At 35.8% G+C, this 16,812-nt stretch overlaps 1 protein-coding gene across 1 annotated transcript in view; it reads right to left on the bottom strand.

The window, feature by feature from the left end:
• Nucleotides 1–899: 899 nt before the first annotated feature.
• COL3A1 (collagen type III alpha 1 chain) overlaps nucleotides 900–16,812 on the bottom strand; it is a gene marked incomplete at both ends in the record, with an annotated part of 39,512 nt that continues 23,599 nt past the window's right edge. The window contains 28 exons of the mRNA XM_080689363.1: nucleotides 900–1,046; nucleotides 1,748–1,990; nucleotides 2,351–2,538; nucleotides 3,527–3,821; nucleotides 4,643–4,750; nucleotides 4,848–4,901; nucleotides 5,196–5,303; nucleotides 5,687–5,740; nucleotides 6,242–6,349; nucleotides 6,435–6,488; nucleotides 7,502–7,609; nucleotides 8,358–8,465; nucleotides 8,584–8,745; nucleotides 8,935–8,988; nucleotides 9,274–9,327; nucleotides 9,598–9,705; nucleotides 10,282–10,335; nucleotides 11,031–11,084; nucleotides 11,183–11,236; nucleotides 12,968–13,021; nucleotides 13,270–13,377; nucleotides 13,464–13,562; nucleotides 14,722–14,775; nucleotides 15,447–15,500; nucleotides 15,823–15,876; nucleotides 15,990–16,043; nucleotides 16,313–16,411; nucleotides 16,596–16,649. Coding sequence (XP_080545489.1) covers nucleotides 900–1,046; nucleotides 1,748–1,990; nucleotides 2,351–2,538; nucleotides 3,527–3,821; nucleotides 4,643–4,750; nucleotides 4,848–4,901; nucleotides 5,196–5,303; nucleotides 5,687–5,740; nucleotides 6,242–6,349; nucleotides 6,435–6,488; nucleotides 7,502–7,609; nucleotides 8,358–8,465; nucleotides 8,584–8,745; nucleotides 8,935–8,988; nucleotides 9,274–9,327; nucleotides 9,598–9,705; nucleotides 10,282–10,335; nucleotides 11,031–11,084; nucleotides 11,183–11,236; nucleotides 12,968–13,021; nucleotides 13,270–13,377; nucleotides 13,464–13,562; nucleotides 14,722–14,775; nucleotides 15,447–15,500; nucleotides 15,823–15,876; nucleotides 15,990–16,043; nucleotides 16,313–16,411; nucleotides 16,596–16,649 — 2,745 coding nt within the window. The remainder of the gene's footprint in view (nucleotides 1,047–1,747; nucleotides 1,991–2,350; nucleotides 2,539–3,526; nucleotides 3,822–4,642; nucleotides 4,751–4,847; nucleotides 4,902–5,195; nucleotides 5,304–5,686; nucleotides 5,741–6,241; nucleotides 6,350–6,434; nucleotides 6,489–7,501; nucleotides 7,610–8,357; nucleotides 8,466–8,583; nucleotides 8,746–8,934; nucleotides 8,989–9,273; nucleotides 9,328–9,597; nucleotides 9,706–10,281; nucleotides 10,336–11,030; nucleotides 11,085–11,182; nucleotides 11,237–12,967; nucleotides 13,022–13,269; nucleotides 13,378–13,463; nucleotides 13,563–14,721; nucleotides 14,776–15,446; nucleotides 15,501–15,822; nucleotides 15,877–15,989; nucleotides 16,044–16,312; nucleotides 16,412–16,595; nucleotides 16,650–16,812) is intronic.

The raw sequence follows: 16,812 nt of genomic DNA on the forward strand, positions 1-16,812 counted from the left end.
CACATACAAGCTTACAAAAGAAAATTTCAGACATTGTCTATGTTATTGTGACAAAAGCAGCCCCGTAATTTTTCTTGTTTTCTTTTACAGGATGAAGAGAGAGATTCCCCTGTGGTACACGAATTAATCTTTCTGATGGGAGACAGGTACTGATTTTGTGAGTTTATGGTTTGAATGCAGGTCAACAATTCTGTTGTGGATGTTTAAAAGTGAAAGTACACTAGCACCAAAACATGTGTCTTGAAAGATTTCCCAAATATTTGTCATCTTCACCAGCAATGACAAGAAAAGGGAGAAGCACCTTTAAAAGCAGTTGCTATCCAAGATTAAAATAATTGTGGCTTTAAAAATATTTGTTTAAATTTATTTGTTTAAATTCTTGTACTACATTCTACTTTATTCTTACCGATATTCTAGGAAACTAATCAATAGAATTTCTAAGTTTGCCAACTTATACAAATTATCTAGTCTTCTGGGGCTCACAAAATTTATGTTTCTGACCAGTTGAGGTAGTTGAAATAGGGAGGTCATTTCTAATTTCATGTCTGTTTCAGAAAGATTATCTTTTACTGGTGAGTATAGTTATTCCCCCACAGATAGACTAGAATTCAAAGAATGTAACACAGTGTAATCATAAGTGTTGAAGTTTATTTATTATAGCACCATTGAGACATTTTGAAATTGAAATTGGTAAAAAAATAAAACAAAAGGCATTTGAAACTGTATTTGGTGGAACAGCAAAAAAGGTATTCTTTTTTGTCAAATTATACTTTTTCCAAAAATTTTGGAAATAAATAACTGGAATTTAGTTGGTCGTGTGTACTGGTTGACAAGATTAGAACAAGAAAAACACATATGGAATGTGGCAATTTTTGCTGGGATTTCAGACAGAGTTTAGTTTATAAAAAGCAAACAGGGCCAACATCCACACCAAATTCTTGATCAGGACCACCGATATCATAGGGTGCGATATCTACCACAGGTAGTCTCATGGCCTTGCGCGTCCTATACTCAAAGACTGTTTTGCTCCATTCCCCAGTGTGTTTCTGTAAAATAAAAGCAAAGATGTAAGTATTTATGATGTTAACAATTATTTAGACAATTCCATGCAATTATTCAATTATTTAGACAATTCCTCCAACTGATCAAGTTGAAAATAATTTAATTTTCCTCTGAATAATCAGTATGACCTCTGTTCTTCCATACATATGACCTGCTATATTTCAAATTGTAATCCTTTCATTTGCTAAACAATATTCTTCCTCAACAGCCTTGTGGGACTTGTGAGCAAACTCAACAGGGAGATTGCCTGAGCGGGCCTGATTCTGGTCACCGCTACCAGGGATATAGTTTGTTAACAGTGGATAGGTCACTCCCAATAACATTTGCTAGCATTAGCAGTGAGTTTTCCTTTTGCTCATAAAAAATAACAAGGATAATTTTTTTATAAAACATAGATCACAGAATGAGTTCATGTGCAGAAGGTGTAATAACCAGCACAGTTATCTGATAGAATTTATATTATGGATTAAATTTCATTACTTTCATTTCATCTGGAAGTGAAGACCTATTTAGCGTTTGCAATACTTAACATTCTCTTCAGTGAATTAGTAGATGCTATATAACTCACACCAAATGCTATCTGTAGCTCATTATATTATTTTTTGCCTTCCTTTCAAAATAGCATGATTAAACAATACATGTTGGGTGCATTCTGACCAATATTTATAAAAGTATTGTTACTTACAGTGCAACCATCCTCCAGAACTGTGTATGTGAATTTACTGTTTCCTTCAGCTTTGAATTCACCTTCATTGGACCCCATCAGTTTCAGGGCTTTCTTTACATTTCCAGTGGCCTGATCCATGTAAGCAATGCTGTTCTTACAATGATATGTGATGTTCTGGGAGGCCCGGCTGGAGAGAAGTCGGAGGTATGCCAATTGTACATCGAGCACATCTTCAGGCAGTTCAGGGTTGCCATAGCTAAACTGTGGTAGGGAACAAATAAAACAGATCAAACATTTCAGTTGAAACTGTCTGTAAGTATCTCACATAGCAGTAGTATGGACATTGCAGTACAGGCTATTCGTAGATATTGTATATGAATATATTCTTATTGTATGCCAAATTAAAAAAAAACTCTTAAAAAGAAAAATGCTTGAAAAGTAATTCAATCTAGCTTAGCTCTTATTGCGGGTAAAGTTATAAAAGTATAGTGACTTAAAAAATGAAATAATTTGGGCTCTACTACTTATTAATTAACTTAGCTTTGTGATGAACAGATAGGAGGAACAGAAAATATCTAGTAAGTAGAGATGACTTATTTCAAAAAGTGTATCCTTTCTTACCTGGAAACCACCCTCCATGGACTCCCCAAACCAAACGTGTTTCTTCTCAGCACCAGAATCTGACCACCAGTTTTTACGTGGAACATTGGAAGGACTGGCATTTATGCATGTTTCCCCGGTTTCCATATTACAGAACACTTTAATAGCGTCCATCCTGCAACCTTGGTTAGGATCAACCCAATATTCTCCTGAATAGTCAGAAAAAAATACAATGGGAATTGGTTATAAAATTCAGCAATGAAACTTGGACAAGAATGATTTTGTTTACCTGCTAAAGCATTCATAGTGCTGATTGCTAATGCGTTTGTTTTATGTATGGCATATACAGAAATGATTAGCCTGAAACTGCCAAGGTAAAAATGTTACTATAACTACATAAATCCCTGAAATAAAATATAACATCTTGATTTGAATAATGATGATATTCTAAGCCAAGAACTGTTGATTAGTATATAATATTTGTTGAAATCTCTTCTTTATTTGTGTGTGTGGGCCTGGGGATGAAACCCAGGGGCATTCGACCTCCAAACTATAACCCCTACCCTATTTTTTATTCTTTATTTTGAAACAGGGTCTCACTGAGTTGCAAAGAGCCTCATTATCTGAGGCTGTCCGCGAACCGCGATCCTGCTGTCTCAGCCTCTCAAATGCTGGGATTACGAGCGTGCACCACCACGCCCAGCTAAATCTCTTCTTTTTTAATGATGACTAAATAGTTAATGTAATTTTGCTTAATAATGTAAGCTGGCTGTCTAATCCAGCAATATACCAATATATATAAGTCTAGTTAATGTCTCTTTCCTATTTTAAGTAATGTTTAGAAATTACTCTGAGAAAAGGCAATGCTCCATGTCAAGATATTTGAAAGCTTTCTAGAATTAATTAATTAATTAATAATTAAATTTGATTTTTAGAAATAATTAACCCATTATGCGCAAAGGCTTAAATTTTCTGTATTTGTAATATTTTGAAGTTATGTTATACCTTGAGTGAATCTACAAAAATTATTTTTTAACAATATCAAGCATTTCTTACTCGATGTTATTTAAATATTGTTTTGGTTTCAAAATATTTTCTATTCACAGTGAAGGTTTCCTGTCAAATTCTAAGATAAGCACTTTTCTCTGTAATCCTGCTGCCATAAGTGCCATTGCTCCCATCTGGAGTTACACATACCACTCTTCAGTTCAGGATGGCAGAATTTCAGGTCTCTGCAGTTCCGAGCAGGGTTCTTACGAGAACCATCAGGACTAATGAGGCTTTCTATTTGTCCATTAACAGATTTGAGTGAAGACATAATCTCTTCAGTGTTGATTTTGAAATCCATTGGTTCATCTCCATAATATGGTGCAAAACCACCAGATTTTTCACCTCCAACCCCAGCGATGGCAGCAGCCCCACCACCACAGCAAGGACCAGGAGCACCAGGGGGTCCAGGAGGGCCTGGCTGGCCTGGGTGGCCTGGGGAGCCCTAGAATGGGTAAAATCTTGCATCACTGAAGTGTTTTTGCTTGGCCCCCACTGAAACATTGTGCTACTAATCCAAAAAAATAATTAAAAACAGTTCATATATTGTGTCATAATTATTTTAGGACAAGTTTTCTTAGGTGCTTCTCTAGTCATGTGATAACCAATTATAAAACTAATTCACTGTAAAGAAATATATTGTTCCACTGAAGAAAAGTAAGTAATATTTGAAGACAAATTCTGGTCTATCATAAACAATGTATGTAAACAGCTCATGCAGCACAGCTCTAATACTGACATGAAAGAGTAAATAAAATCAAAGAAACTAAATTCTGACCCCAAATTTAAATCACTGAGCTTATTACTTAAGTCATTTCTGCTTCAATTGTCACAGGTGTAATTTGTAGAGATAATATTTTTATCCCATTTACCCCAAAGCTGTAGGTAGTAGGAATGATGGTATCAGTAGCAAAATAGGAATTATGGACGTTATTGAGAAGTAAAATGAACTGCATAAATGCATATCACAGTTGAGAAAACTCAAGTGTGAATTAAAATTGGTATGGTCCATTTGGTGGGCTGATCAGATGTCATTTTGATATAGTTGTTATCAAACCATAAGAAAAATTTCTCTCTTCTTCCCCCTCTTTCTCTTTCCCTATAGTGTAGTGGAGAAAGTATTAGTGTGGTCAAGAATGCTTTAAAATCATTCATTGTTCATTTTCTAAATCAAATGATTACTTAACTCACTAATACTGCACAGTGTTTCTGAAAAATTGGAGAATACATCAAATTAAAAACACACATGTATGAGTGCTGTCTTACCTCAGATCCTCTTTCACCTCTGTTACCTCGAGGCCCTGGGGGTCCAATGGGACCTGGGTGTCCACTTGTACCATCTTTGCCAGGGGGGCCATTGGGTCCAGCAGGTCCCTAATACATGATCATAGTATCATAATGTTAGAACATCTTCCTGTGATGCAAATATTTTATAAATGTGGACCTTCCCCTGGATATCTTTGCTACTTACTCTGGGGCCTGCAGGTCCTGGACTACCAATTGCACCCTGATGACCAGAAGGACCCTGAAAAGAAAGCAAGTAAAAATATAAGTGAGGGCTTAAAAGAAGGTTTAGAACACTATACATTTAAGATCTGATCAAGAATGAAGGTGATTGTGATAAGGGATGGTTTTCTCTTTAATTTCCTTATTGTTTCATGCTGTTATTTCAAATAAGCTCTTGAATTCATTTCTCATCTCTTCTAGCATATGTTTTCAGAGATGGAAACTTCTCTATTATTAGTCTCTCAAATTGGCCTCGCTCGTCAGTTAAAATGCACTAGCCTGAAGGAGATTTTCTAACATTAGATGTACTTACAGGAGAACCTGGAGGACCTGGGTTGCCTGGGAATCCTCGATGTCCTTTAATGCCATTAGAACCACGTTCACCAGTTTCACCTTTGTCACCACGTGGGCCTTGTGGACCCTGTGGAAATACATTCCAAATTAAAGTCATACATGAACATACATATTGAAAAATTAATAATTTATAATAATTACATTTATTTTATGGCATTCTATTAGCTAATAGAACAATAGCTAATGGAACAATATATTTCTTTACAGTGAATTAGTTTTATAATTGGTTATCACATGACTAGAGAAGCACCTAAGAAAACTTGTCCTATTAGTTTATATCATTGGCCCCAAGGAATTTTTAGAATCTCAATTGCTTTCTGTACCATTGAAGGAGAATTTATATCTGTTCAATACTTATATATTTTGTTAGTACATTTTTCTAAAATCTCCAGAATATATATAATATTCTACAGAGTATAATGAGTTAATAAGAAACAAAACAATACTTACGGGGGCGCCTCGTGAACCAGCAGGACCAGGGGCACCAGCAGGACCAGCAGGGCCCTGATATGAAAACAAATGGTTATATACACATAGAATTGCTCATATTCACTGATAAAATTTTGTTTTTGAAAGTTAATTTCATAGAATCATAGTATGCATACTAGCATTATTATTATATAATTATTGTTGTAGATAGTGTGCACACTATTATTGGAAGTTAAAATTGCTTTGTATCTCAAAGTACTTTTCCTGTTTATATTTTACTAAGGGCCTTAAACAGGAAAGTTGAACAAAATTTAACTTTGTATTTATCCTGCATACAGATAGTTGGTTTGATTAATGCTATTTCAGATTTTAGTGACAAATTCTTCATTGATTACTTCTGGACACTTCTGATATATTTTTACAGTCACATCTGTTTATGAATGACTAGTACTAAAACCCGCAAGAAGAATGAGAACACATATTTTGGTTGGCAGATCTGACATTCTATCTTCTCCTTACAAATCTCTTTATCAAGGGAAAGACAAGGACAGAGAGGTGGTGCTTATCAGAACTCACAGTTTCTCCTCTGTCACCACTCTTTCCAGAAGGACCAACAGGACCAGGAGGGCCTGGATGTCCAGGAGCACCAGGGGCACCAGGAGAGCCATTTTCACCACGATCGCCCTAGAAAAATATCAATAGATTCAAAATAAATATGGTGCTTATTTGCTTTAATAGCACATACCTAGTATACATGCATTTTTCATACCTTGCCACCAGGAGATCCATCGCGGCCAGGCAGACCATCTGATCCAGGGTTTCCCTGATTAAAAGAAGAGATAGAGATAGAGATAGTTGCAGAGATATAGATAGAGAAAAAGAGAAAAATTAATTACCTTGAAATAATCTAAATACTATACAAGCCACTTATTATAAACAAAGCAATATAGTTCTCAATGAGGTTGATAATTGGTTCTTGGGAGCAGGAAGTCTGAGATATTACAATGGAGCTGGACTTCAAAAAGTCATAATACCTGGGTATATCTGTGCTACTAGAATTTTACAATAGGTGATAAGAGAAATGTAGGAAAAGAATATCTAAAATATGGTACACACAGAGAAGCTAATATGTTGTTTTGAGAAATATTGATCTAAATTGATAATAGGAATCTACAGTTTAATTAGCTTTAGTTAATCATTCCACATGTCAGGCAAATATCAAAACATTATATTATCTGGGCGTGGTGGCACATGCTTGTAATCCCCGCACTTGGGAGGCAGAGACAGGAGGATCACGCAGGTTCGAAGCCAGCAGTGCTGGCGTAAGAGACCCTGTTTCCAAATAAAAATAAAAATAAAAATAAAAAAAGTAGGTCTGGGAGTGTAGCCTGCCAGTACCACCAAACAAAACAAAACAAAACAAAACAAATTATATTGTACCTATGGTATTGTATCATATATAATCTTGATTTATCATTTTAAAATATTAAGTTAAAAATAAAAATAAGTGAATAAGGAAAGACAAATCATAGATAACTACAAGCCAATAAATACATAAAAAATTTGTAAATTGGGGGGGTCTCCCTACTAACTTGTTTCCTAGTTCAGCTAGAGATCATATTTCCTCAAGATTATCTATTGGATAAATATTAATGACCACAAGCCTTTAAGGCTGATATAAGATGCAATTGGAAGAATATGTTATTAGAGAAAGAAGAACTTGGCTACTTGATAATATTTATATTATTAGCTATTAAGGCTCAATTGTGATTTTTAAAAAATAAGTTATTAAATTCTACCCGAATGGTTGAACATTTTCCAAGAATTGTTACTTACATCTCTCCCAGGTTCACCGGCAGCACCAGCCAGACCAGGAAGACCTTGGGGTCCAGGAGGACCACGTTCCCCATTGTGGCCACTAGCTCCTGGTTTTCCACTTTCACCCTGAGTACAAAAAAATATTATTTTAAGTAAAAATTAACATGTCATTATCTTATCTACCCATTTATCGGAGAAAAATCTTATTGTACTAAATTTCTATTGAAATTTTCTGCTTAAATATGCATCCACAGGGAAAAACTGGGGGAAAACAAGTTTCATTCTTTAATTCTAAATACACACTAAGTAGATGTGTCATATAAATTGAATATACTTAACATAACATTTTAATTTAATGACCACAATTACTTGACATTTCTTGAAAGAGGCGTTCCATTATAATGTGAGCCAGAATAAAATAAAATTTGCTGAATGAATTGTGTAAATGTTAAGCACAGAATGTATGGCAATACTAGTGAAAAAGTTAGGAATTAGAAATGACTTGAGTGGATGGAGAGTAGGAATCTAGGGGCTTTTATAAATTTATGTTTATAAATTTATAAGCCTTTCTGCCTCCAAGATTGACAGTCAGCAAAGTGGAGAATGCTCACAAGTTTCTTCACAGAGGCATCTGAGATGCTAAGATTATTTTTCTGTGATACCAATTTGTGCTTATATTTAAGATGTGGCTATGATTTGCTTTGTGTTCTGGAGCGGTGTAATAAAATTTTGTCTCTGAAAATTGAAAATATCAGAAAGGTCATCTCTTGAATAATTTGTACTTATGACTTTTTCATTCACCATTCTACATGGCGAACGATCGTTGAATGCTATCAAAGGTTGCAAGAGTCCAGAGAGAGAGCACTGCACTCACCTTGATGCCCTGAGGACCAGGGCTTCCCCTAGGACCTGGCATGCCTGGTGGTCCTGCAAGACCTCGTGCTCCTGTAATCCCTGCAATTCCAAGTGGGCCTGGAGCTCCCTATTGTGACAGATAATGAAGACCCAGGTCATCTTTCTGTAACTATGTTTTCCTGTATTGAATCTGTGATGAAAACCAAAATAGTATAATCAATCAATAGAGCAATGAATTCACTCACCGGAGGGCCCTGGGCACCAGGTGGTCCCTTCTCTCCTGGTTGGCCAGCATCACCTTTTGGTCCAGACACTCCAGGGCTGCCAGGAGAACCGCTGTTACCTGCAGGACCTGGGGGTCCATCCTTCCCTGGAGCGCCACTGGAACCTGGGGGTCCTGGGTTTCCCTATAAAAATTATTTATAATTTAAATATGCATAATAAATTGAAATTTTCTCCCTCTTTTACCATCTTATTTTGAGTAATTTCAGATGAGACTCAATACATAAATAGTAATGTGTAAGTTTCTCATTCTATAGATATACATAATGCTCTTTCTGAAATACATAATGCACAAAGACTTACAAAGAACTTACATTATTTCCAGGAGGACCAGGAAGACCACGTGCACCAGGAAAGCCAGCAGCACCCTGTGCAATAATAGTAAATTTTTGAATTTCAAAAGTAGAACAGACAAGTGTGCACTACAAACTTTATTTCATAATTAAAGCTTAAGAAGTGTGATAGGACCTGCATTCTACAGGAGTCTTACCCGGTTAGCTTTTTCTCTTTGTAATTTACTCATAATTCATAAATGAGTGGCTATAACTTTTATACTATATTTATGCTTCCAATTCATTTCAAAATTTTATTCAGATTAATATAAATGAATAAATATTTTTCAGTAAATAATGAGAGTATCAATAAATACTTACAGGACCACCAGGACTGCCACGTTCACCCTTTACACCTTGGGGACCCGGAGGACCCTGCAAGAAATGGAGGGAAGAAAGTTACTAAGCATAGCGCCAAAATGAAAATTTAAGAAAAACATTAAACCTTTGAAACCCGAAATTTTAAGAAGAAACTAAAATAATCTGACTGCTCTCTTATCTGAACTGCTGGAGCCAAGAATCAAATTCATAATTAGATTTCTCTGAAGATTATACTTTCTCACTATGACATGCTATTACAATATAAACTAGTAGATTATTGATAAAGCTAACTGTTTTCTGTCGAAGGTTATAAAGAACACTTACAGCAGGCCCAGAGCCTCCAGGGGGTCCTGCAACTCCAGGGGGGCCTCCTTCACCTTTCTCACCAGGGGCGCCTCTTTCTCCTTTAGCACCAGGCTCACCATTCTGTCCCTGCATGCGGGAACAACAAAGGCCTGTTGGTTGACATCCTTCACAATACACTCTAGCTTATTCTTACTTCAAGCCAAAATATAGAATTCTTTAGAGAGAAAAATGTTGAAATAAAACAGGAATAAAAAGTTCTCTGAAGACATGCCAAAACAATCCATCAAAATGTTGCCACAATAGAAAAAGATTTATCAAAACATAGGCATATAATATCTGCCATTAGGGAGAAAGTCTTTCTAAGGACTGTGTACTTGAATATGAGCATCAATAAATTTCTTTGGGAGAAACTGGATAGAGTGCCAATTTTAATTACTATCATCTGATAATGGAAGAACTTTAAGATTTTCAGTGTTATTAAATCTATGGTGCTGCTTTAGCCTTGATAACCAGGCATAAAAGTAGGACAGGTGTTTTTTATTTTCATCTTGTAAAGAGTAATAATAGGTATAAATTAAGCAACCATTAAGGGAAAAATAACCTCCCAGGGAGTAAGTGTCCAAAGAAGGACTAGACCCCCAAAGTGGCTTAGACTTTCACTATTTTTCTGCTATGTGCCTTTCGTGTTATATGTAGACTTACAGGAGCACCAGGGAAGCCAGCAGGTCCTGGAGGCCCATGCTCACCTCTCTCACCCTGAGAAGAGAAATATCCATGTTAGTCACAGCAAAGGCATTTCCAATAGGCAGTGCACATCTTTCACTATTTCATCTTATCTTTTCTTTAAGTTAGAAATATGCAAAGATAAAAGAGCTTAAATTCTGAAGCCTTTTCTGCTTTTTGACAAAACTAGAGGCAGACAATACAAGAACTATTTATTTTTCCTGCAATTATTTCCAAAATCATAGTTTTAAAATGTTGAAATAATTAACACATTTAATTCTGTAACTTTCAAAAATGTAAGTACCTAAAACATGGTAACATGATTCAATTGAAAACTCTGATAGTTGGGTTTAAAAGGTTTACTACTATTATTACTCAAGTTTACTAGTTTTGAGTCTTAATCCCTCAAAGTAGAGAATGTTGGATCTAGAAGAAGCTTCAGGCATAGATCCTTTGAGTTTAAGAATATTTATAAATGTATATCACTTGTGCAGTTTTAATTATTTTTTCCCCAGGGTTATTCAGGAAAGAAGGTATCGTTTAAAATGATTTCTTTCAGATTTTATGTTTAAGAAATTTAAAATTCCCTTGCATGCATGTCAAGTGTTCCTAAAGAGAGAACCCCAAAGTTGAGTACTTGGGGCAAAATTGCTAAAAAAAATGAGCAGCATAAGTAGCTATGTGTCATGAGAAGTTTAAAAATATGTTGAAAATGCTTTAACACTTACAGGGCCACCACGAGGTCCAGCTATACCTGGAAGTCCAGGGGCACCACCTTCACCCTGAGAAAAGAGAAAACAAACACACTTTAATATTGCCACGTCCTGCATCCAGAAATCAAAGAAACTTACTCTGTTTTCCAAATAGTGTGATGTGGTACCTTATCTCCAGGCTGACCAGCTGGGCCAGGGGGACCAATAGGACCAGCAGGACCCTAAACAAAATAAAAATATATTTGACTTAAAAGCCCTCATTTTTATACTATTAGAATGAAGTGCCTAGACATATGGTCATGTAGCAACCTAGATAATATGATTTCTTTCATGGCTTGAGTGACATACTCATCAGTGTGTAAATACTGAAGAGTTTAGTGAATGCAAGAGTCAATGGGGGTGATCTAGAAGACAGTGGGATTCAGCAACAGTTTATTCATCCCTTAATTTGATAGTTGTAGAAGACAATGGGATGTGATGTAAAATCTTACTATATTTTAAAATTTATTTTATTAGTGCATAGCAATCACATCATAGGTTCAGTGTGATAAAGACATACATGCACACAGCTGTCAGCATATTTCCTTCCCCACCCAACCCTCCTCTCCCCTCCCCTCCCCACATATGTTCATGAGATTGGTAGTGATACCTTCTCATATGCCATAGTATTATTTGCACTCTCTTTCATCAGTCCTCCATCTTTCCTCCTAGTCCCTTCCCCCAAACTCCTTCCACTACAGATCTCTCTTCATTTAAAGTCACTTGTGTTTTGTATTTTCTCTCTAGCTTCCACATAAAATTAAGCTATAATATTTTATTCAACTGTTGATAATTTAAAGTGTTTAACTACTAAACGGTTCATTATAGATATCAAAATTTAAAATTTTTATATATTAATTTTATTTATAAATAAAGTATTAGGCATCTTTTTGAAAAATAGGATGACAGCTTATCTACCTATTCTGTCCAAGGTCAAATATTTATGAATTTCTTTATGATTACTACAAAAAATAAAATATTTATGAAATGGCTTATATTTATTTGCTATAGTCATATTTAGATATTTGTTAATATGAGTAGAATTTTAATAATATATTTTTTGTTTTTAGCTTTTATATTAAAATAGAGATTCACAGGAGCATACAAAGAGGAATTTCTGTGAACCTTTCTCCCAGCCTTCCCCATGTTAAACTGATACAGAACCATAGTACTGTATCAAACCAAGAAAATGGCATTGGCCCTGTCCATACAGACCTAACTAGTTACACATGTGTGTTGTGTAGATAGTGCTATGCAATTTTATCACATATGAGGCCTTGCATGACCACCACAACAATCAAGGTACCCAAATATGCATTCACCATACCACCTTCTCATGTTGCCTCTTCACAGCCATCTCCATCTCCCTCTCTCTCATTCCTAACTCTTTGCAACCATAAATGTTCTCTACATTTCTTCAATTAGGTAATTTCACAAATGTTACAAAAGTCAAATCACGGAGTATGAGGCTGACTTTTCTTCACTCAGCTTGGTCTCAAGGAGACCTCCTTGAGGTTTTCTACAAACCTCCAAGAGGTTTGTGTAAGTTTTATGAATCAGTAGTTTATTTTATTTATCGGTAACTAAATTTCCATGGTGTACATATATCATCATATTATCATGTTTTTTAAAACAAAAAAATAAATAAAATTTGAGTGACTCATTATGATGCCAGCTGGTGAAATTTATCATACCTTTGAGAATTTCTATCTTTAGGTCATTGTATAACTATAAGTTAATGATATTTACAAACTTCTAATTTAAATAATTAAGTTATTTGGGTCCTTTTAATGGCCAAAAGGTGGTAAGCTATGGTCTAACTTGTCATGAGTAGTTTTCACTAAAAGTTGAAGTAAAGGCTGCCCCAAATCACATTTAAATAAAGCTCATTTCTCCCATGGGTGAATACTCACTCTTGGACCATCTTTCCCTGGAACACCATCAGCACCTGCACCACCTGGCTCACCCTGTCAAGTAAAAACAATGTCATCAGATTATATCTTTGTGAAAATCTGACCAGAGGGGAGCAACCATTATGATTTGTTGGAATATGTATCAGTTGTTGATTAATAGTCACTCTAGGACCCATCTCAAACTTCACTTACTCTAAAATTATAACATTAATATTGGAAATAGATTACTCTCCATGAGTATGGCTTTTCCTTCATTCATAATATCTGTCTTATTACATAATCAAGAGAGAATAAGTCAGTACCTTTTCACCTTTTGGACCAGGACTTCCAGGACCTCCTCTTTCTCCAGGCATCCCTTGCAGACCAGGACTACCAGAAGCACCAGGTGGCCCAGGGGGACCAGCAGGACCCTGAAATTAAGGGGCAAGTGGTTAATGGCAAGAAAGATAAAGAAAGGGCTTTCTAATATGTAGGAGAAGGAGTTCCATGAAGTTACCTTTCCTCCTTCAGGGCCAGGGGGACCAGCTCCTCCTCTAAGACCTGGGGTCCCTGCCAATCCAGGAGGTCCACGTTCACCAGGGGCACCGGCATCACCCTGCCATAGAATATGCAATATCCACATTAGAAAACCCAAATGCTAAAGACACCAAATTCACCTGGAATTGTATAATGTCAATACAGGCCACTAGGTTCTTAACTTGTAATTCTGAGCAATTTGAAAATTTTTATAGTTCTAAAAAACATTGATGAGTTGTGTGTGAACTAGAAACTTAGACGAATCTAAACAAGAAAACTCAGGTTCTTGGTCTGCCTACGTATTAGCTGTCTTTAATATGCTTACTGTTATTTTATTTGCAACTTCATTTTTTCACATTTCATTACAAACATTTTATTATTTTAATTACAAGGTTAATTAAATACAAATTATCTTATATTTTTATGTGGTACTAGGGATTGGACCCAGGAACATTCTACCTCTGAGCTACACCCCCAGCTAGATTTTACTTTTATTTTTATTTTAAAACAGGGTCTCACTAGGTTAATAATAGTCTCACTACTTGCTGAGGTTATCCTGAACCTGTGCTCCTCCTATCTCAGCCTCCCAAGTACTAGCATGTGCCACCACGCCATTACCTTTGAGATTTAAAGACCCTGGCTGATTCGATAGTGCTTATAATTACTGTTAGGAAACTGGGTTTTTCAAGTGAAGCCAATTTAATTTTTGGAAATGTCCGAACTTTCCTAAGTAGATTCACCGAATACTGTTAATGTTGCTCTTCTAAAGAACTACTTTTTGGGCTTGATAAACTAAGAATATCTTTCTCATGAATTTTTCTGTAATATGCTGAAGAAGTTAGAGAAGAAAATGAAATATCACCTTGCCTCCAGGAGTTCCAGGTGCACCAGCATCACCCTTTGGACCCTAGAAGTTGGACATTATGTGATCAGGCCTGTATCAGAATACATGATGTAAATCACAGCAACATATACATCTGACTTTCTACATATAACACAAGTGTTCAAATCTTGAAGCTGTGTATTTTTTCTTCAATTCCTTTATTTTGCAGTGAAATTCAAACTCTCTAGGCAGTAGTTACATGTTAAATGATTTGTCTTTGTTTTGATAATGAATACTTCAAAAGTAAATGCCAAAACTCAGATGCTATGGCATAAAATGCAACTTTTCATAATTGATAAATGATAGCCATGTATTCTTTTGTTTTCTGAATTTTTAAAAGTGAAAATCCACTCACTGGTTCACCAGGTTTCCCATTTTCTCCAGGAGGACCAGTTGTACCAGGTATGCCCTACAAAGAATCAAGTATATGATTATTCCAAAGTTTGCTAACTTGAAACATTCTTACATATAAACATAGTTCTGTAAGGTATTCAAAAATAATTTTCATGTTTCTTTTAGATGTAGAAAATTTGTGCTACTCAAAAGCCAATGACAGAGACAGGAAAAACATATCTTACAAGCCTGTGTTAATTTTTGCTTTGTTGCTATGTATGAAAATGAATTCATGAAAGTGGCAAAAAAATTTTATATGTATTTATATGAAATGAAAAGCTGTATATCTTTTTGTACAAGGGATTTAACCCAGAGGCATTCTACCTCCAAGCTATACCCCTAGCTAAACTTCTGAGGCTAACCTCAAACCTGCAACCCTCCTGTCTCAGCTTCCCAAAGACATGCACCATTGCATTCAGCTGAGCTTAATTCTGTTTTAAAAACTAAATGTGTGCATCCTGGAATACTCATTGAAAACATTAGTGTTGACCAACATTTTTTTCAGAATGGGAGACAATCCCACAAATTAGGCTTCAAATGAATTATAATTAGTAATATGATATAATAATATAATCTGTTAGGGTCACATAAAGATTGAAAGTCAATTTATTCAAAAAAGTAGCTATACAAGGGGAGTATAAAGTTGCCTGCTAAAAGCAAGCACATGGTAACATTTAAAGTTCTTACCTGTAATCCCTGGGGGCCAGGGGGTCCTCCATCTCCCTTGTCACCAGATGGCCCCTATGTAGAAAAATATAAAGATACACTCATTATAAAATGTCATTTCATCTTAGTTTACAGTTGACATTTCAGCAGGCCCATAGCATAATTTAAAATATAAAGATGTGAAGAGGGTATAGTCTGGGTGATAAAAGAGACCCAAAGCAGACAGCTCTAATATACCCTTACTGTGAGCATTTAGCTAGATAATTAAGTAAATACATTTCACAGTTGCTTTTGGAAATTTTAAAGGCATGCTATCAGGGATTATGTAATTTGTAACATATTCCTCCTGCTCAGACTCCACCCTACTTCCATCTCTAATTTTTATGAGGGGACTTACAGTAGGTCCAGGGGGACCCTGAGGTCCAGTTTCACCATTCTTTCCAGGTGGACCCTAAAAACAATGACAGTTAGGGAAGCAGGGTTAGTACAGATAACATAGAGAAGTTCTAAGATGAGTAGGAATGTATCTATCAGAGGGCTAGAAAGGAGATGGAAGCTACCTACCGGAAGGCCAGGGCCTCCTGGACCGCCTCGTTCTCCATTCTTGCCAGGAGCACCCTGAAAAAAGAGTGGCCAGTGTTTACCAATTCTAAAATACATCAGTAATCACATGACATGATTCCTTTCTATGTTTGCTCTGCTTCCTACACACACACACACACAGACACACACACACACACACACACACACACACACACACACACAATTTGATTCTCATAGTCTTCCATTCTTTAAAGGAGAGACTGAGTTTTGGGCATTTCTGTGCTCTCAAATGGAAAATAAAAGGCTTTATGCTTTATATTCTTTGGAGAACTTAAATAACTTACATCATTTCCTTTAGGACCAGGGAAACCCATGACACCAGGCTGACCTCGGGGACCAGATGGCCCAGGAGGACCTTGGCGACCACTTTCTCCTTGAGCTCCCTAATGGAAAAAGCAATTATATTATCAAACTTTGATAGGTACCTGATGAAAATATATAATACAGACATATATATATATATATATATATATATATATATATATATATATTCAAGACTTAGTTAATATACATTCTGTTTTTTTTTTAATTTGGTTTGTAAAATGAGATTTTTGTAAAAGTACATACAGGAGGCCCTGGTTTTCCATCATTGCCTGGTCCTCCTGGGCTTCCGGGCATACCCTAAATAAAGAAAAGTCAGTTTTCAAGTTACTTAAAATGAAAATTAAAACATACAGGATACCGTTTTTATAACTGGGAGATTTCCTCTTACATGTGTAGCCTCATTTTGTTCATCTTTTATTTTTCTGTCTATAAAACATCTTAGTCAAGTGTTCTATTTTCT

The sequence above is a fragment of the Muscardinus avellanarius genome, assembly GCF_963383645.1.
Source record: "Muscardinus avellanarius genome assembly, chromosome: 2".
Lineage (NCBI taxonomy): Eukaryota > Metazoa > Chordata > Mammalia > Rodentia > Gliridae > Muscardinus > Muscardinus avellanarius.